This window comes from Triturus cristatus, chromosome 3_2, assembly GCF_964204655.1.
Source record: "Triturus cristatus chromosome 3_2, aTriCri1.1, whole genome shotgun sequence".
NCBI classification, from domain to species: Eukaryota; Metazoa; Chordata; class Amphibia; order Caudata; family Salamandridae; genus Triturus; species Triturus cristatus.
In genome coordinates, this window is record NC_140584.1 from 288,332,667 (window position 1) to 288,354,404 (window position 21,738).

The 21,738-nt window shown below is 43.8% G+C and overlaps 1 protein-coding gene across 2 annotated transcripts in view; it reads left to right on the forward strand.

Annotated features, from left to right (window-relative positions):
• Positions 1–21,738, forward strand: part of ASAP3 (ArfGAP with SH3 domain, ankyrin repeat and PH domain 3) — a 360,613-nt gene that overhangs the window by 175,659 nt on the left and 163,216 nt on the right. For both annotated transcript variants that reach the window (XM_085647656.1, XM_085647657.1), the window contains 4 exons: positions 11,014–11,099; positions 18,048–18,123; positions 19,662–19,748; positions 19,867–19,976. In XM_085647656.1, coding sequence (XP_085503782.1) covers positions 11,014–11,099; positions 18,048–18,123; positions 19,662–19,748; positions 19,867–19,976 — 359 coding nt within the window. The remainder of the gene's footprint in view (positions 1–11,013; positions 11,100–18,047; positions 18,124–19,661; positions 19,749–19,866; positions 19,977–21,738) is intronic.

Sequence of the window (21,738 nt, forward strand, 5' to 3'; positions counted from 1 at the left end):
AGGAGGGCATTCAGTAAGAGGAGCTCCCCGGAAAGGGGATGCCCCATCCACAAGGGATTTTTAAAGGGGAATATTCTTGCAAGCAAGGTAATTATGGTATAACCTGATACTTTGAGTTTGTTACTGGGGAATACCGCATTACCAAGAGTGCTTGTGGAATGTTTCTAGAGCTAGAGGGGTAGATACATTTCTGTATTTGTAGTTTAGTGCAGTGACACAGCCTTGCAACAGACGTTCTATAGTGGGGAGAAGATGCTGGAACTGAAGTTGTTATAAGAGAATTTTCTTCTAACACAAGGTGGTTCTTCTGTTACATCTCTGACACTTGCAAGTCTTGCCAGAAGGGTATATAATGATTCCTAGGGGCACAGTAAGGCTGGGGAAGGGCCAGTCACATTGTCAGGCATACCAGCATTGGTAATTGACTGACATGTCACCCTGCTTAAGCACTGGCCTCTTTTAGTTTCTTTTGATAGCTCCATAGGTCAGCCTGCCTTATTAGGGCTGTGACACCCACCACGTAGGAGCAGGTAAAGACCATCTTCTCTGCCGTCTGTTTGGCAGAGGCTGCATAAGTTAATTTTGCACCTAATAGGTAATAAATGTTACTTCGATAACAGGAAGATTCACTTCAATCGAGTTCTTGGATGGAGAATGTAGTGATGACAGGCAATTTCATTCACACTTCATTTATTATTTGTGTTGAGGGCAGTCCAAACACAGCTTTTGTGCTGCTAGCTTTGGCATAGATGGGCCGAGAATTGGGGCATAGTGAGCCAGCAGTGTGTTGGTGTGAGGGAAGGAACATGATTAAACGTAGACATTGATTCCCAGAAATTCCAAGGGCGGCGGAACTGACATCATGCACTGCTTATGACATCACAGGGATAGACCTTGTCCTGCCCTTTGCCCTTCAACTGCTTCCTGTTGTTGAGAGGGCAAGGGAGGGAGACTTCAAATACGCAGGGCTCTTAAAGTCCTCTTTGATATGATCCTTCTGCCTCCATTGTCAGTGCATCCAGTAGCAGAGAAGACAGTGCCGGTGGGCAAGCCCGAGTAACAGCTGCTACCCCATATTCACATCCTTGATGTAAAACTGCAACAAAACCCAAGTCTTCTCGTGTTCCGCTGTAATGTTTTCTGGATTCTAGGGTCATGAATAGCGTAGAAGTGTTTGACGTCAAAGAGGAAGAAATGGAGGAAGAGAAGTGCAGGGGAAATGGGGGGGGGTGTGAGACAATGGTTGGAAGGGAGAAAAGGGAGTATGCAAAAAAGGAGTGATGCTATGCAGGAGAAATGAGAGGGATGGCAGGGAGGGGGGAACAGGAGGGAGCAGGCAGAAAGGTAAGATGGAAGCAGTGAGCAGGGTGGCATAGAGGGGATGGAGGAACACGAGGATAGATGTAGTGAAGCAGTAAATAGATGGTATTGTATAGTATTGTATTTATAAAACACTTACTATTCCAAGGTGGGGTGCTGAAGTGCTTGTCCACACTGGCAGCACGCTACACCATGTAGGGTTTGTGGTTCAGAGAATGTTGTCTTAGTATTCAGTCTATGTGGGAAGAGTTTCCATGTCGTTCGTGATGACCTCTGAGGTGAGGTTATCATGCTATGGGATGCAGCCCTTAGCAGTATGGGAAGTGAAGGGAGCGTGAAAGAGACACATGATTTCGATATATACTGGCATCAGTAGAGATCTCTGTAAGTGCAAGAGAGAGGGATGAAGGGGAGCCACTGCTTATTTTTAGGGAACAATGAATTTCTATTACTTATTACTTCTCTTTCTCATAATGCATAGTGTATATTTTATTGAACTTACTGTGTCTCTCACAGTCTATGCAAACAAGCACATTTTAATTCCTGTATTGTACTTTTTGCAGCGATTTTGGGTTGTTTTTGAGTGATTAAAAATGCTGTCAATCATGCCTGCCAGGCCTATAAGTGCATATTTTATCAAATGGGTTTATATCACTGAAACCGGGCAGGCGTCCAGGCCTTTTGTCAGCTTCATTTTTCACATAACCCAAAATAAATATGGATAAATACAGATAAAATTAGCAAAAAATAAATATGGATAAATACAGATGGATATGTCAAGAAATATAAATAACATAAAACCGGGAGCCCTAAACCTAAATTATGGAAGAGGGCGGCAGGTGGAGGCTCAAGCTGGATTTGGAATTAGCAGTTTAAAGATGAGAACGCAGGCTCGCTAGGCTAGGTATAAAGACCAAGCTGCTCCTCTTCTGATTGGGGTGCCTCAGATGCCCGCAGCTAGGCCAAGCTGCCAGAGTGCGAGTCAGAGGGTTGAATAGCGGCTCTGTTAGGGAAATCACTCTGCCCGGATCAATTGTGTTGGTTAGTAGAGTGTTTCCGCCTTCCCTTTTGAAGTTTGTGTGCACAGGGCCAGAGGCATGCAGTGTTGGCCCGCTCCTCACTGGTTCATTCTGTGAGAGGGCAAAGTATACTGGATATTTATTCAAATGAACTAAATAGAGGCTTCGGTGCCCAGTCTCTGCACTACATCTTATGCCAGTGGAATGGTGTTGAATTGATAAAAAGAAATATTGCTGTCTGGGAACCTGCAGAATGCAATAAGACTTCATTATGTTCTTTATGGCGTATGTATGGGAACAAGAAAGATTTTAGGGATTTGTGGAGCAGTGATATTTTTATATGCAGCAGAGCTGGAGGGATTTCTAAAGCTGGTCTTCAAAGCAGGGGTGTGAGTGGGGGACAAATTCTAGCATTGGTCCTCTGGAGGGCTAATTTCAGATGCTGCACTCAAGAAAGGAGTGAGGTTGATGCTACAGCTGGTGATGTTAACATACTACTGTCTCTAACTGTAATAACTGGGGCGAAACCTTTAGCAGATGTGTATTGCAAATGCATGTATCACTGTGAAGGTTTGTGCGAGTTTCGCCCCTGCTATAACTTTGGTATTTTCCGTCCTAAACATATCACTGTTTGACACTGGAGCCAGTGAAGTCCCCTCCTCCATGGACATGATCATGTTGGTGCTAAGTCAGTGACTGCTCTCACACCGACATTTTGAACCTTTCATCGATTGTGGGCATCTTTCTTTGGGTAGCCATAATTTCTTCTTTTACAGTGGCAGCAGCTTAAAAGGGCTCGATTGTTTTGTGAAGTCACAAGTAGATTGGCATCACAATTTTATAACCATCTTTTAGCTTCCTTAGTTTACCTTTGGGGACATTGTAGTTCTTACCCAGTTTTTCCTTGATCTTATTTGAGTTTCAGAATGTAGCTCTGTGGTTTCTTTCTGACTGTGGAGACAGGTCTCTTCTGCCCGAGGTCGATGTGTTCAAGACAAGTCCTCTGTTTTAGCTCTTTAGTCTCTGCTTCCCATCAGTATAAGGTACCACTGTGTACCACATGAGCATAGACTAGTTGGAAACATTACATACCTTAAACCTTGCTTTGCTTTCCAGCTTGTTGTCTGCAAGAGATTCATGTGGGTTGCTGTCTAGCACTGAGAAGGGAAATGGGTTGATCACTTTTGGGAATGTAGCTGAGTGTCAGTGTTAGCAGACACAAAGTAATCGTGTGATTGTAGGGGTAATCATCACAACTGCTTTGCAACTCTGAAATCTCTCGTCTGAATTTTGTGTGCAAGTCTCATAGTAGGCGGCCTTACTGTTGGAAGCCAAGAGTCACTCACCTGCTGTATGCAAGTACCATTTCGTCAATCAGGCTAGCTCAGGACCAACCAAATGTTTGTTTAATGTGAGTCTCATGCCTCGAAGGCAAACCCACTGCTGGTCCATAAAGATAAACGTGTGTGTGTGTGTGTGTGTGTGTGTGTGTAGTCAGCCCCAACTCACTCCGGGCTATACTCACTGGTTTACTAGACTGGTATGAAGTTTCACTCTTGATAGCCTGCTGTCATTTGGTGCCCTTTGTAAAATTGCGCCTGGGACGTTGGTCACTGATAATGCCTTGTACAAAAGCCTACATAAGAAAAAAATTACCTATACCTCTAGTGACTTCAACACTTATTCATATGAAGTAAGATAAACGAAAATTAATACGTTTACCTAAGCAGTAATTTCTGCCTTTTATTTATTTTTTAATTAATATCTTTGATCACAAAAAGAACACATAATGAACTACATGAAATACCACATTAGTACTTACACAATGAAAATGAACGTGAAAAATGTGTTTTGACATACAATTACAAATAAACTCATAATAATCAAACATTGAAGCAACCAAATGAAATGTCACAAAGAACAATCATTATATACACAATCCGAAATACAAAGTTGTCATACAAATTGATGAATTAGACAACTAACACCCTTATATTTGGAATAAATCAAATCCTCTGAAATATCAGGGACACAAGGGGGTATATTTGCAATATTTAACCAAGGAGTTGAGTTCCTTTGTCTGCCGACTCGTTTCGAGTGCCGGTTAAATTAATTGCCGCACTCTCATCAGGGCTGGATTAGTCTTTCTCACGAACAGACTGATTGTGACAAAAAGGGGGGGGGGGTTTGGGGAAAAAACAGAGTTTAAGTTTTTATTAAAAAAGGCGCTTCCCAAAGCCCTAATTCTTTCTCTATCCACAAGTTGATGGTCACATACCTGCATTATGCCGATTAAATGTAACCATCAGCAATATGTAACAAGCAGTGGTTGCCAATCTGCAATAAAATACATTATGAATAATTTAGCTCATGGGGTGTAATTCTTTTGTCTGATAGCTATGTCTGGGGACAAGGAGGGAAAAAAAGGTTACCTGGTTTTCAATATTGCGTGGCCAAGACGATTTATAAACAGTAGACAGCAATTGCAGATCTTTACTTCTGCAAGAGAAATAATACATGCAGTTTCGCGGTGTCTGTTTAAATGAGTTTAAAACGTGACAACTGAGCACAAATTATTTACTCACTCAGGGAGAGGGGCCCAAAGGCGTGGCCCCACAGAGGAAGTGTTGTAACAAATGACGGTCCTTCACTCTCTTTAAAAATAGTTCGTGGCTGCAGGGGCAAAAAAATGTAAGGGTTTGTAAAAATCGTTTTTGTCTGAAAGCACTTGGATTCAAGTGCAAACTATGTTTTGCTCACCTAATAAAGCTTCAGGCTCGAGGTTTCAAGTGGGGATTTGTCTCCATTATTGCTAGCAGCTCGCCGAGCTGATTGACACATCATGTGATGGTGCATCAGTGTCACATGATGCGTTTCTGACCAATCACAGGAGGGGACGATCTAATTGCATTTGCAATGACTTCTGGGAGATGTAGTTTATTGAAGTCATGTGTCTCAATTCATTTGCCCAAAGTAAAACTTTTCAATATCTCAGGTCGGTTGTGTTTTCCAACATCTCGATATTGATCCCATTTTTACTTTATTAGAGAGATACAGGTCCTGAAGCTGACAGCAGCGCCATATACTTGATTACAGCTCATGAGCCATCTAAGCTCTGTTTAGCTCGCTCATGCAGTTGAGGCCCTGGTTGATGCTATCGAATTTCATAATTAAATATGCCTCTTTCCGCAGTAGAGCGGTCTCAATACATGTAGATTTTGAGTCAATCCATGCAAGAACTGTCCAACGCAGTTCATTTTCGCTGTGTTCAACAGCTAGAAAGTGTTCTACCATAGGCGCTGTCAGTCAATGACGTTCTTAGTCTTACAATTTGTAAAACTTTCATGTCTCCATTTTACTCCATTGTGTTCAAATAGACTTCCTTCTATAGTAGCTGGGCGGGCCACACAATTCCCAGAGCCCTGCCCAGCTTGTAAGACTAAGAACGTCATTTATGCAGTGGTATGCTCTTGCAATAAAATATATATCGGAAAGACAAGCCAACAGGTTAATGTGAGAATTATACAGCACAAATCTCGAATTAGGAGAAAAGTCCTGACAGCGCCTATGGTAGAACACTTTCTAGCTGTTGAACACAGCGAAAATGAACTGCGTTGGACAGTTCTGGCATGGATTGACTCAAAATCTACATGTATTGAGACCGCTCTACTGCGGAAAGAGGCATATTTAATTATGAAATTCGATAGCATCAACCAGGGCCTCAACTGCATGAGCGAGCTAAACAGAGCTTAGATGGCTCATGAGCTGTAATCAAGTATATGGCGCTGCGGTCAGCTTCAGGACCTGTGTCTCTCTAATAAAGTAAAAATGGGATCAATATGGAGATGTTGGAAAACACAACCGACCTGTGATATTGAAAAGTTTTACTTTGGGCAAATGAATTGAGACACATGACTTCAATAAACTACATCTCCCAGAAGTCATTGCAAATGCAATTAGATCATCCCCTCCTGTGATTGGTCAGAAACGCATCATGTGACACTGATGCACCATCACATGATGTGTCAATCAGCTCGGCGAGCTGCTAGCAATAATGGAGACAAATCCCCACTTGAAACCTCGAGCCTGAAGCTTTATTAGGTGAGCAAAACATAGTTTGCACTTGAATCCAAGTGCTTTCAGCCAAAAACGATTTTTACAAACCCTTACATTTTTTTGCCCCTGCAGCCACGAACTATTTTTTTTGTTGTAATTTTTTATTAGAAACCGTTGGTACACAATAAAATACAGACAAGGGCCTACAACCACCAGGGCCGGCCGCTATAGAGCCCGAGGGCCCGCAGTGCAACGCCACACATTCAAATGAACCAGAGGCAAAGCTCCCGGCAGTTCGGGAGCACATGTAATAGGCCGTGGCCATAGGCCAGGAGCAATCGGAAGAAACAGTTTCATTTTTTATTAAATATTAAACACACTCCAGGCAATGAGAGTCCGAGATAGCAGCGTGCTCTTCCCAGGACGGGGAACAACGTACAGTATTCAAAGCAGTTCTTGTCTGGAAGCGGTAGAGGGGGGCAACGGGAGAACAAAGCATGGAACACACCTCACACCATCCCGCAGAGTGCTCGGCTAGGGGGACAAAGCGATATCGACCTCCAATGGCAGAGGCGGGGTGCAGATACGTCCACGATATAAATTCCATGGACCCCATACCTTAGTCCATTTCCCTGGCTTGCCTCTCGCCACATACACCGTCTTTTCCCTAAACATACACCAGTCCATATTCTCCTTCCATACCTCGATCATGGGCGGCCTCGGGGAGCCCCATAGCTGTGCAATGTTACGCTTAGCCCCCATGTACCCCAAGGTCACCCACTGCGTCTGTGCCGCATTACAATCATTCGGTTCTCAGACATTTAACAAACACCTCCTAGCCTCTGGCAACAGAGCAACGTGCGTGACCTCCTCCATTACGGTGTGGATACCGTTCCACAATCGCACAACCTCCGAACATTCCCATAAGATATGAAGAAAGGTACCCGGCAGGCCACATCCACGCTTACACAGTCCATCCATCGAGTAACCCATACGCAGCAAACCGGGCCCCGTGACATACACTCTATGAAGGATCTTCAGCTGTACGAATCGTAAGCGGGCCGGGATCGCCACCTCTTTCGGGGAGGCCATCGCCGATGCCCAGTCCTCATCGTCCAGTTCCAAGCCATCGCCCGTCCATGCCTCCCGCAGACGGAGCAGCAAGTCCGCGCGATCATTGATGAGTTTCTTATAAATCAGAGAAATAGTGCTGTCGGGCACATAGCCATCCAACACTCTATCCTCTAGTGGGGAATACTCGGGGATAACAGCAGCGTCCGGAAAAACCGAACACAGCGCATGGTAGACTTGAGCATACCGGAAGTACTCTCTATCGTTTAATTTATATTCAGTTTTAAGCATTTCAAACGTTTTGAAAGACCCACGAACTATTTTTAAAGAGAGTGAAGGACCGTCATTTGTTACAACACTTCCTCTGTGGGGCCACGCCTTTGGGCCCCTCTCCCTGAGTGAGTAAATAATTTGTGCTCAGTTGTCACGTTTTAAACTCATTTAAACAGACACCGCGAAACTGCATGTATTATTTCTCTTGCAGAAGTAAAGATCTGCAATTGCTGTCTACTGTTTATAAATCGTCTTGGCCACGCAATATTGAAAACCAGGTAACCTTTTTTTCCCTCCTTGTCCCCAGACATAGCTATCAGACAAAAGAATTACACCCCATGAGCTAAATTATTCATAATGTATTTTATTGCAGATTGGCAACCACTGCTTGTTACATATTGCTGATGGTTACATTTAATCGGCATAATGCAGGTATGTGACCACCAACTTGTGGATAGAGAAAGAATTAGGGCTTTGGGAAGTGCCTTTTAACTCTGTTTTTCCCCAACCCCCCCCCCCCTTTTTTGTCACAATCAGTCTGTTCGTGAGAAAGACTAATCCAGCCCTGATGAGAGTGCAGCAATTGATTTAACCGGCACTCGAAACGCGTCGGCAGGCAAAGGAACTCAACTCCTTGGTTAAATATTGCAAATATACCCCCTTGTGTCCCTGATATTTCAGAGGATTTGATTTATTCCAAATATAAGGGTGTTAGTTGTCTAATTCATCAATTTGTATGACAACTTTGTATTTCGGATTGTGTATATAATGATTGTTCTTTGTGACATTTCATTTGGTTGCTTCAATGTTTGATTATTATGAGTTTATTTGTAATTGTATGTCAAAACACATTTTTCACGTTGTTCATTTTCATTGTGTAAGTACTAATGTGGTATTTTGTGTAGTTCATTATGCGTTCTTTTTGTGATCAAAGATATTAATTAAAAAATAAATAAAAGGCAGAAATTACTGCTTAGGTAAACGTATTAATTTTCGTTTATCTTACTTCATATGAATAAGTGTTGAAGTCACTAGAGGTATAGGTAATTTTTTTCTTATGTAGTATAACTGGCCCTACCTACCCTCTAATCCTTTGGGCCAAACCCCTCCTTTTTTGATAATATTGTACAAAAGCCAGCATACCCAGCCTACTCTGTGTGGTGTGTGTCTTTCCCTACTTCACAGGTTGCTGTTTTACCACACTTACTGCCCCTTTTCTCGCACTCCTTTGTATCTTCTCACCTTTTCCATCTTAAACTTTCTTTAGTTCAGATTCTACCCAGTGCAACCACATCTTTCTCTTCTTTTCCTCCTGCATTTTTCTCCAGCATTGGATCCTTCATAGATTCTTATACTTCAATCCTTCCCCGTCGTCAGACTTGGAACACCAGGTAACATTACAAACAGCAGTACACATATATGCATTCATTTACATTGACACACTATAAATCTTTACTCAACCTATCCACATCATTATACATGATCTAAACTCCAGCCAACCAGAACCAGCCTCACCCAGCTGTTCCCTTCACTGATGCTTCCAACTGTCAGATTTTCTACCTCACGTTCAGATGTGAGGAACCCTCTTTGACAGTTCTGTTGTAGAAGAGAAAACAGAAGAATTGCCACATTTTCCACATTATGGCTGAAGCGTTCATAAAACGTCTTTGTTTAAAGCCTATAAATCATGTGGAAAGAAGATTTACGTGGACGATCCACATACGAAGTGCTTATACTGCTTGCACTCTGAGCACAAGCCAACAGATTACAGTATTTGCAGACATTTTTCTATAAAGACTTTAAGAGATCGAGAAGGTGCATGGCTCTTGCTATTTTGGAGAAGGAACAAGGGAAGGATGATACATCAAAAAAGCAGGATAAAGGACCCCTTGATACTAAAGTGTCAAGGAAGAAAGGTGATGAGAAAACGTCAAGACAAAAGTTGTCGACGATGGGAAAGGTTCAAAAGTCGCCAGGAGGTGAGAGAGATTAGTTGCCGACAACAATAAGACTGTCACCGTCATCAAGATAAAATGCGGAAATACTGATGGAGGGAACCAGGTTAGGTTTGTCATCCTCGAAAAACATCCTCAGCCTACAATTCTGCAACATGTACAAACACAAATCCAGGAAATTCAAGGGGAGCAATCATTATAAGAGGCTGTGAATCCAGAGCAAGTGGCTATGGATGAAGGAGAGCAGGATGCCTGAATAAGGTCTCCACTTAGTGGCGATGATGATAGCCCACACAGTCAACCAGGGTCTCCTACAGAGGATTCTGAATGGAATCAATTTATAGTGCAGAAGAATGACAGTCCAGAACCAACACATAAGAGTTCCCCCTCCAGATGGTATTGGAAGCTTTCATTCTCCAATAGAGAAAGCTTCAGAATGCTTCAGTCTTCCAGTCTCTGTTTCCCCGAAAAACTGCTTTCTGTTTGATTTTAAGGAAAAAGCACACAGGAGCACACAATCCATTTCTGTCCTAGAACACCTGTGAGAAGAAGGTCTAGTGATGATGCAAAATCCAGCAACCGCATCAGTACATTTAAAAAGAAATAAAAATATATACAAGACTACAGATGATACAGCAGGATGTATTTTGAACTAGGTCTGTACTGACTCCATAATATCAGCAGCAGTGCAACGGGGATCAAGGAACCCTTCATCCCCTTGTACAGCTCCAATAGACAAGGAAGACAGAAAATGGGACGCTATAGGGAAGAGACTGAATGTGTTGGCAGCTGATGCAATTTAGATTGTCATATTGCACTACCGATGTATATAAATTAGCGGTCGATTATGGCGTAACATTGCGCCGTTTCATGAAAAATTGCCAAAGGACAATAAAAAGAAAGCAAAGGCAATATTGAGAAGTGGAGAACAAGTGTCTGCTTTATTGATGGATGTTGTTTCAACTTGTGAATTTAGACAGGTTGGAAATGTGACTGTTATGCAGAGGTATGGCTGGTTGAAGAGCACAGATTTTAGGCCAGATGTCCAGGCACATGTGATGGACATGGCATTTGATGGCACTAATGTTTAGTTCAGATTCTGCCCAGTGCAACCACAGCTTTCTCCCACTTTTCCTCCTGTATTGTTTTTCTTCTGCATTGTGTCCAGCATTCACCTAGTGCCCTATATCCTCTTTTCCCTCTCTGCATGGCTCTTTCACCCATGATGCCAGCCTGAGCTCTTGTGTGTTATCGCCAGGACACCCCGAGTACCTGTGCGCTCTACAAAAACCTTTGATTGATTATGTCTCCTTCTCTAGTACCTGCTGAAGGCCAATGAGAGTCAGATGAAGCAAGGGCCAGAATTCCTGGAGAGCCTCATTAAATTTTTCCAGGCACAGCACAGGTAGGTGCCATCAGCGTCTTGCTTGTCTCACCCTGAGCTCTCGCTTCTCTGCGCAGCACAGGTACCTGGAAGTGAGTTTTTCTTAAACACAATGCGATTTTCTAATGATAATGTCACTTATCTGTAGAAAATCCCCACTTGCAGCCAGTGAGTTCCCTTATTATTGGGAGGCAACTTTCTCTCAGTCTCTTTGTCTCAGTCCAGAGATGTTAGGCCCTGTTCTCATAGCACTGTCCTTTTTGGATGCTGAAGCCTTGCTTTTTTTTTTTAGGTTTCACTTGAACAGCACAAATGCATGTGCGTAAGTGATAGTTAAGTGATAGCTACCTCAGGGCACGAGTTATAGTTACTTGAGATAACCATAACTATAACTGCTGAATTTCTATGGAGGGGGGTGGGGGTAGGGGTGTGTGTGTGTGTGTGTGTGTGTACACGTGTGTACGTGCGTGTGTGTGTGTGTGTGTACACGTGTGTACGTGTGTGTGTGTACCGGCTCGGTCCTCTCATAGTGTGGGTTAACCTTGACAAAACCAGTTAAACACTATCTTTGTGAGGACCGGTCCTCATAGTTTGTTTAGGTACTTTCAAGCGAGTGTATCAAAAAACTAAAAGTGCAGTTAGGCTTGCTGGAGTTAGACTAGTATTACACACTTCATTACAGTCAATGGCCAGTCCTCATAATGATATATAAACAATGTTGTGTGTGTGTGCCCACACACACATTCATTCGCTGGAAAAATACAGTTATTGAGTAGTTATAGTTCAGCAAACAAAAATAAAACAAACAAACACTGAGCTTTGCCACTATGGTGTGCCACACACAGCATACACCAAAGCTGATGCCCCTCCATGCTCAGTACGCTAATTTGCCATAGACATGAAAAAAAACTAAACCATGATGAAAATGTGGCAGGGGGGTCACTTATGGTGTACATTGTATTTTTTGGTTTGCTGAACCAAAATTAATGTTTGCTAATGTTTTTTCAGTGAATTTCTTTTTTTGTAACATATGCTGTATCCATTTTTCCACCTGCACAGCCATGCCCAGTCTGGCGTGTGCGACCAACCCCTGCCGCTCACGTCCTTTAGCTGTGCCCTGCGGAGGTTGGATGTAGGGTCTGGCCCTTGACCAGGCCCGCCATCCAAAATGCACCGGTAGCCCACCCATGGTTGTGCGCAGTCGGTGTTGAATGATTACAATACTCACTTTGCCTATTGTTAAATCTTGCTTTCAGTGCCAGGCTATATGTGTAGTCTACTTGAACAACGCAAATTCACAGTTATTTGCAAGCTCGGGTCTGTGGTACCTGTTTATGATGTCCAAATGGTTGCTGCGTACACACAAATGTTTGCAAATTTGCGAGCTTAACAGACCCTACTTATGTTATTCTCAATTTTTTTTCATGCCTTTGGGTACATGTCTACTCCTCAGTGCCCTTGTACTGGTCATTGGATCTCCATTTTTCTGTGTAACGTTTTATCTACAGAACGAAACTCGAACGTTGTTGGAAATTTGTGATTTGGAAATTTGTGAATTTTAAGGTGATGGAGACAAAAATCATGTCTTAAAAATTCAAGTTTGGTTCACTGATCTTATGAGATTCCTACTTCTGATTTTAAAAGTCCAAGATGACTGTAAATTACTACTCAACAGGCGCTGCTGCCAACTGCGGCTCGTTCAGATAGTAGCAGATCGGAGCAGAGCAAAGTTTTGGATGTAGTATATCATAAAAATTTCGCAAGTTCTGTGAAAAATACATAGTTAAATTGAGCTTCTGGTTGTTTTTATGTTAGGCCTTAATGCATGTTTAAGAAAAAACACAGAAATCTACTTAAAAGCCTATGTTAAAGTCCAGTTACGGTTAAGAATTAAAACTATAAAAACCACTGAAATACTTAAGTTATGGATAGGACCACAATCCATAACCCGCACAGCAGCCATGCAAACCATAACTCGCACACCAAATGCAATGCCTATAGCCTCACAGTATTTATACCAATAAATAGCAACACCTAAAAGGAAAATGTAAGTTTTTAGCATCTGTAACACATGCTTTGCAAACATCAGCTGTTTGATGTTGGGCTCTGATATTCCAAGGTGTTTTTCTTTGAACAAACTTGGGTCATGGGATGTTGAGCAACATCTCCCACAGTCCACAACGGGCATTTGCCACCTTAGATCGGATTCAGACCGGTTTAATTATGTCTCCGAGACAGATGTTTCTTGCAGAAAGTTCAGGCTGAGCTATAACTCTTTGGCTCTAGTGACTGGGAACCGTCCCTGTCCCCACTGCTCAGGATGGTACACTTTTTTTAATATCCTAAACCTTGATCCATTGACTGTGCCTGATGGACAGCGCCCATATTTCGATGGGTCCGGCCCTTCAACCAATTAGGACCTTACCTCAGAGAATGTTGGCAGGTGAAATGCGCAAGTTTCCAATTCTTCCTACAGTCAGTGTATTGCCAAGAATCCCTGGGCTGACCAACACAGCTTCTGTAATTTCTACCTCTCTTTGATCACAAGGAGTTGATGTGTAACTTCTGCCTTGTCTTCAGGTGCAAGAAGATGTTAAGGTGTCAGAGGCAACGGCACACTAGAAAATACAGCAGGGACAGTATGCGACACCCCAGACATCTTCGGTGAGCAGGACCCATGCGACATTGAAGAGGAGGAAGTGTGTCCAACCAGAACCCGGCCCAATCCATGCCCAGCCCAGAGATGTTATCCTGGCGCACCTCTAAGGGAGTATAGTTGATTGCTTTAGCAGTAACACCGACAAGACTTGCACTAAGAAGACCCTGAGGGCTGTAAGTACCACCCGAGCCTCACCCAGTTGAACATCTTTACACCAAGGAAGATCACCGCTCATGCAGGAGTCAGACATCAAGCCCAGAACCTGCCAAAAAAATTAGGTCCGCTTCTCCTCAGCTGCCACACTTGGGCTCTGGTCAGCATTGAGACAAGGCTTTGGAACAGAAGCACCATCTGTAAAATTGTATGTCTCGACTGAAAGTCACAAAGCCTCCACATTTGGAGCAGATTTGATTGCAGAGTGCCCCTGAAACAGGACACCAAGTCATTGAAGAGGACGGACCCCTCAGATTTCATTCTCCAAGACCTCTGAGGTTCTCATCTTTGAAAGTCCGCTGAAGAACTCAATGCCAAACAAAAGCCTATTTTTATCCATCCTGAAAAGGGTTGCATTTTGGCTAAACAGTCTCAAGCAAAGCCATCCAGCACATTACTTAAGAATCCCCCCCTCAAAAAACAGAGGCTAACCTTTGAGGAGGAGCTTGCCTTCAAGGCTTCTCGACACCCAATCTCCAAGAGGAGTAAGGACCAAGTCCTCTTCAAAAACTTCCCAATCCTAGGCATGCACCTCCACCACCACCACAATCACACTCACCACCACCTCCTCCACCATCCTGGTCAGTCTTGCCTTCAACGCCTCCTCCATCTAAATCCCTGGAAAGATCAGTACATTCTTTCTTGGACTGGGCACCCCATCGGGGGAGGGAGACCCATATGACCAGTCCACTCTTGCAGGGAGCTGGATGACCCATGGAAAGGCTACGGTGTTAAGTCCCCCTCCCAGCCAACGACCACCAACCATGTAAATGTGCTATGTCTGTCTTAGAGGACAAAGACACTTTCTGGTGGAGACTGTCTCAAAGACAGGAGATAGTGTGCATTTCTTGCCCATGCCCAAGGGTATGCTCAAATTCTACCCTGGCAACTTTAAAGATTCAGTCAGGACCAAAGTCATCGCACCACTTGTGGAGAAGAAGTGCAAAGCCTCTCCTGATGACCCTCTCTCCATTAGAGGTCTAGCCCCCCAGATTCCTTTCTGGTACATACTGCCAGATAGAGGGCTTCAGCCCAGACAAAAAGAGATACTCCACCCCCAGATAAAGAAGGCAATGGCCATTGACAAATGTATAACAGTTGGTGCAACCACCCAATGGCTGATTACCAAATTGCTGGGTATGCTGTTAAAGTATGGCAGGTTTCATTGGGAGGAGATGGAGGCACTGATATAGGAGCTTCCTGATGTCTACAAAAAAAAGTGTGAGGAGCTGGTTGCAGAGGGAAATATTATTTCTTATGTAAATATCTGCTGTGACCTCAGAGCTGGAAACACCACGTCCTAGAGCATAAAAACCACTCTTCACGCCACTCACACCTTTTACCTGCTGAGTGTAAAACAATCTATGGTGGAGTCGGTGCCTCTGTGCATTGTGGACTAAGGGCGGAGACACACACAACATCCTGTTACTCTAAACATTTTCAAAGAGAAACAACTTGAAATGTGTGATGTATACAAAGATTTTGAGCCTTAATTGCAACAGCTACAAAACAGATTTTCACCAAATCATAAAAAGCACTTTTTCTGGACTCTTTGGTCTAGCTTTCTTCTAAATTTGGTGTAAAGCTGTTTGGACTGTAGCTGTGTCTAAAGTTCTTATGGAATTAAGGAAATGGGGAAAACACTTTCTGGAAAGTTTCGTAAAGATTTGTCAAACCGCACTAAAGATGTAAGCAAACCCAAAAAAATGCATTTCGTATGGAAATATGATCCAAGCTAACTGACTACCCATTGGCCACCGCCACTCAGAGATACATATATATATTTATTTCTTGCTCACCACAGCATAAGGCAGTGGGTCCGCTTGATTCAGCCACTGTCCACCTGTATGGCCAAGCCCCGAAGGTTACTGTTTAAGTTAGGCCCTTTCTCTTTGAGTGCCTTTCCCAATAGGCTAAAAAGGTGGGTCCAGCCCCTTGTGATCTTTAATGCTTCCTTCTCGTTGGGTACCCAGTGGGGTCAGGCCTCTGCTCCTCTCTTATGGCCAGGGCAGTTCAGTGCTATCTGGACCTGTGGTCCATATTGATAAACAGCCCGTGTTGGAGGCAGACTCGGAGGTTGCAAACCGCACAGTATCCCCTGGGTGAACCTGTCAATGTTGATGTGCGACTCTGTAGACACGCCTGCCAGCTGTCTGCAGATCACGCACAGGTAGTTTATAAAGCGGTTTTACAGGCTGTGTCTGCCTCCAGGCATGCAGCTGTGTGATGGATAATCTCAAGTATGAACAGGATGTTAGGCCACTCGTTTCTTGTCTCACTTTCTTTTTTCTTGTCCTTATCTCTTTATTTTTCTCAGTCTTTGTTTCTGGATTGCTTTCTCTTTCCTTTCTTTCCTCTCTGGACTGTCCCTGTTACGCCGGACTTCGGGGTCGGACTGGCCTATAGGGCACTCAGGCAGTGCCCGATGGGTTGGCCTGACAGGCTAATGTGTGAGCTGCATTTCTGGCTGTTTGTGGGCCTGTTTTATCACTTTGCTGGACCGGTTTTTAGTGATGATTGTCCTGAGCTTAAAAAACATAAAAAAGAAAAAAATAATTTCCATTGTCTGCAGGAAGCACACATCCATGCAGTCTTGTATACCTTGTAAAACACTTATACAACGTATCTTTACAAGTTCAAAACTGCCCCAATTTCTAAACATGGGCCACTTTTTTATCTACCTGAATCACTAGGGGGGCAAATTCTTTGGGTACCCGGGCCTATTTGCTGCCCCCTTCTGACCCTGCTGGACTGGAGACCAAAACCAGCCCTGACAAACGTGCTTAAACCAGCCAGCAGGAGGCAGCGATTAGTATGTGACCACCGGGGCATGATTGGATTCATTGCGGCCTCTCCTGCTGTGGTATTATCCATCCAACCTGTAGGCTACCGGGAAAATGCTTAATGGCGGAGTGGGCCCTCGGGGCCTGCTCATGGTGAGCGTGTTTGTCCTTTGTTGTACTTCTATATTTTGTTATGTCTCTTGTTTGCCCACGTATGCTACTTCTCTTTACCCCTCTGTTTTTCTCAGTCTGTCTTTTTATGTTCTAGCCTCTGATGCTCTCTCATGCTGTCTTTTGTTATCTCTCTTGTTTGCCCACGTATGCTCCTTCTCTTTGACCCTCTCTTTTTCTCATTCTGTCTTTTTATGTTCTAGTCTCTGATGCTCTCTCATGCTGTAGTTCTTTGCCTTTCTTATAATCCTCCAAATCATGTGACAGGAAAAATGACTCTCCCCAGGGCGCAAACAGTAGGCAGCATGTTCAGTATCAGGTTCAGGTTTCCGTCATAAAAGAATTATTTTTGAACACCCCTGTTTTCGACGCCAACAATTTTAATTTAATAATTAAGGACGATTGTATTCCGAATCCTACCTTAATATGGTGGAGCATGGCGTCATGTGAACTTACAGTGGCACCAAGCTTCACAATTATAGTTACAATAAAGCTGCTTATTTCTTATATAATTCTCGGCCTCCATCATCATTCTCTTTCTCTTTCGATCAGTTCATTATAGCTTGAAAACGTTCTCTGTCTCAGGCCTTTTCTCTACCCTTGTGTTTCTCTTTCTCGGTTTTAATTTCTCGTTACGGACATCTTTTTCAATCCTTGCACTTTGCATACATTTTTTCTTTCATACCTCTTCTCCCCTCTCTCACACATTGTCTCATTCCCTCCAGTCTTCTATTTATTCTATTTTGTATTGACCCTTCCTTGCCCTGTTTGCATTTCCCGCGCTCACGCACTTTATTTCACTAGAGCGCGTCTTCTTTTCTTTATCCTTCCCTCGTTTCACTGTTCTTTCCATCCTTCTTTCTCCGCCCCTCCTTTGCAATGCTCTTTTCTCGTGTCTCACTCTCTTTTCTGTCCGCTACCTACTGTGCTTGTTTCTCTTCCCTCCCCTGAACTGCCATCCACCTTCTCATAAATGCATCTAGTGTCCTATTTCTCGTCTTCCTTCATTCTTCTTTCTGCTTCTGTTTCCTCGCTCACATTCTTCATCGTTCACTCGATCCCTTTAACCTCTCACTCTCTCCTTCCTGCTCTTTTTTCGTTGTCTTTTAACTTCTCTTTATCTCACATAATTCTGTAACTTAGTTTCTTCCAGGATGGGTGGAAAGCGGCTCAGAACATGCTTCCCTTCATTGAGAAGCTCGCCTCGTCGCTCCAGGCGGTAAGAGATGCTATGCTAGCGCGCGGGTGGCGGTGAGTGTGCGGTGACGTATCAGCGATGCCGTGGGCCCCAATGGAAACAAGGACATGGGTACCAATTCCTACTGTTGGGTCTTAAAAAATAGAAGTAAATGGATTGTAGCTGGCCTCTCAGACACCTGGGCTCTGATGCCACTGAACCAGCTGTAGAATCGATGCTACTAGCTCGGGGTTGGGGGGGATGATGTAGATTTGTAGATGGAGGTGGGCTGGGAATAGCAAAGGGCTAGGGAAGGAAGAAAAAAGGGGAGATCTACCCTGCTACCCCAGCGGCATGATCTTTGTTTTTAGTGAGTTAAGACTGAATATGTATGCACGTGCTAAGTCGCTGAGCTGTGTTAATGTGCCTGGGGAGCTGGGATTCTTCTGAGCAGGTGTACCTGCGGTGCCCGAACCCAGGTATCCTCGGGGGCGGTGTTCATACCTTGAAACGCTGCTGATGCTGAGCTGGTCTGTGTGGTATGTCAGTTCGTGCCATGTCTCGGTGTACATGCAGAGGCGTAACGCAAACTGCCCCCCCCCCCCGCCTGCAGAATGTGATGAGCCCCCCAGCCCCCCCCCCCCCCCCCGGCCCTTGAGCAGAATGTGGCCCAGGGGCCTTTGTTACACCCCAGGGCACTTGTGCTAAATCCGTTCATGTTCCATTGTGGTGTTTGGGTTTAGTACTTTGAGCAGGTGTGCACGCGCGGAGTCACTGTGGCCCCGAGATGGCATTCTTAGTGCTCTGGAACCTCTTCGTTGGTGTTCGGTGCTCAGTCACTTGAGCCTCAGAGCTGTTATGTGAGTGCTCAGATATCTGAAGTTTGTAGCTGCTGGACGGTATAACGTGTACGTTACGTCAGGCGAGGTGGTGTGCATGCTGTTGTCGTTCTAAGCTACCGTTAGTGTTCAGTCAGTTTTAGGCTCTGAGCTAGTGTATGTGCGCTTAGCTTATTCACTCTCTACATGGCGCTCATCATGTATTAGTAGCGTAGATCACCACTAGAACAATTTTTCTTTTGCAAACGGATGTCCTTATATAACGAGAGGGCGCTGATAAATATTCATAACATTTTATGGTCACTAGCTTAGGACTGATTGCACATAAATAAAATCCCACTACCGCCCTGGTTCTCCCTGCAAGCTGCTACCCTGTTCCACCTCTAGAGGGAGCCCAATACACATAATCTCCTTCTGCATCCACTGCATCAAAAAAAGCTGCATTATTTCCTAGCTATCCAGTCTTAACTCAAGAAATGAAGGAAAGGCAGTAGCAGGATTGTGAGTCCTAAATGAAAAATACAACATTTGTAAAAGAACTATGCTGCTGCCGAGCTGCACGCGCTTCCCCTTAGCAGAGGGTGGCTTTGGTAAGGTGCTGGGGGTCATCTAAGAATCGGGGTGTTATCTGTAGAGTAGATAATAACCCTTTCATGTTTTTAAGGGCATGTGTATACCCCCATTGGTAAAAGGGGCCAACTGTGTTTGAGCATTTTAAGTGGTAACTTTACCTTTTTACAGCTGCATCAGGCCCAGGAGGAGGAAGTGAAGCAACTGACCCAGATTCGGGAGTCACTGAGGGGGGTCCTGCAACTGGAGAACAAAGAGGTAACCTTTAATCCCTCCCCACCCTTTCACTGTCCTCTCAGCACCCTGTTCATCAACACGCATGCCTTTTGGGAAAGGAACTCTCATGAACCCCGAATGTGTGTTCTTGTGGTTACAGGAAAGTCTGAGCCGAAAGAACTCGGGCAGTGGTTACAGCATCCACCAGCACCAGGGCAACAAGCGCCATGGCACCGAGAAGTCTGGCTTCCTGAGCAAGAAAAGTGACGGGTGAGGAGCGTTCACAGTAGTGGGGTGATGTCGCGACTATGTATGCAACTCTTCCGTAGTTGGCCATTGATTTCTTTAGAAATTATGGTTGTGAATTCGTGGAGACACATACTTTAATTTCACATAGTTGACTTCTTTGGCAGTGCCATTTTATGAGTGTTTGGGGCCTTGGACAAGACCTAGTTGGGGGCGTCCTGTTCAAATTGTGTGCTCATTTTTAACTAATTAAAGCCTTTTTAGTTGAAAAACGAGATTGAATTATATGTTCAACTTTTCTAAAAGTGGGCAGCTAAAAACAGCCAAAACCTCAAGCTGCCCCACATTTGCCAGCCACACAGTACCAAAACAAATCTTGAACAAGCACTAAGAAAGACATTTCTTTTTCCTTTTTGATCTACATTTTTTTGTTCTTGCAACAATAATATCTTCTGTGGAATTCAGTGTTTAACCAGCCTTTTCCTTCCGCTGTAGGAAAGACACGGTCAAGGGGACATTGTGGATGTTTACCCGACTAGTGTATAATATTAAAACAAGATGAATGCCCATAGGTCTTGACATTGTAGCTTTATGTGCCAAATAGTCATAATCACAAAGAAATACACCTTCACAATTGGCAGTCAGACTGAAACAGTGAAAATCAAAGTGCTGCTCTAAGGATTTTCACCTTTCCATCAGATGCAATCTGATACATTTTCCCTCCATTCCCTACCTTGTCTGCCTTCTATGGGTAGACTTCTCTGGCTAGACTCTGACCTCTGACTCCGTTAAGTAAGAGAAAAGGAAGAGGGTGGGGTTAGAAGGACAAAGCAGTAAAGAGAACAGTATAATGAGAGAGGTGTCTGTGAGGGAGAAGAGAAGTAGAGGTATAGACTCACTCACAGCCAATGACCCTACCTTTTCATGAGTACCAGTACTCTCCTTGGTAGTAGAGAAGTGCCAGTACTCAGAGTGATACATCTAAGAAGTGCTGGTACTCAGTGCTTCAAATAGGAAAAAATAAGTGCAGGTACTCATTAAAATGAGCTAGAGGTGTAGTGAGGGGGCGGGGCTAGGGCCGGGGCTAAGGGCAAGACATGATGATACTTAACGACTTCTGTATTAGTTGCAGCACATACCAAAACACATGAACAATGTATTTATATAAACAAAGCAGGTTAACTCATTACACAAAATGAAAGAGAAATGCGATATGTTAACATTTCCTTTTTTTTGCAATAGTTGCACCTTCTTAATGCCTTACTGTTAATTGCTGTTGTTTGGCACAATACTATATATTTTTGAGCACGTGAGTAGGAAGAAACTGAAAATACCCCCACTTCGAACCAAAGATCTTATGGCATGAAGCAAATCATCATGACCCCCCCCCCAGAAGATAGCTCTTGTCTCTTCCATCAATCTATCCATTCATCCTACCATTTACCTACTGATGTCTACCATTTAACCTTTACGTTCTTTCGTCTATTCAATATTTCATCCATCATTCAGTTTTTCACCATTCCGTCTGTCCACTCTTCATATCCAAAGCTTTCTATCCATCCATCTCCAAATCCTATCCATTCATCCTTTCACTCATCCATCTCTTTATCCACCCTTTCGCTCATCCATCAATCCTTTCGCTCATCTATCCATCAACCCTTTCACGCCTTTATTTCATCCACCCTTTCATTCCATCCACTCTTTCACTCAATCCCTCCTTTCACTCATCCATCATCCACCCTTTCATCCATCCTCGCTCCCTTTCATTCATCCATCCAATCTTTCA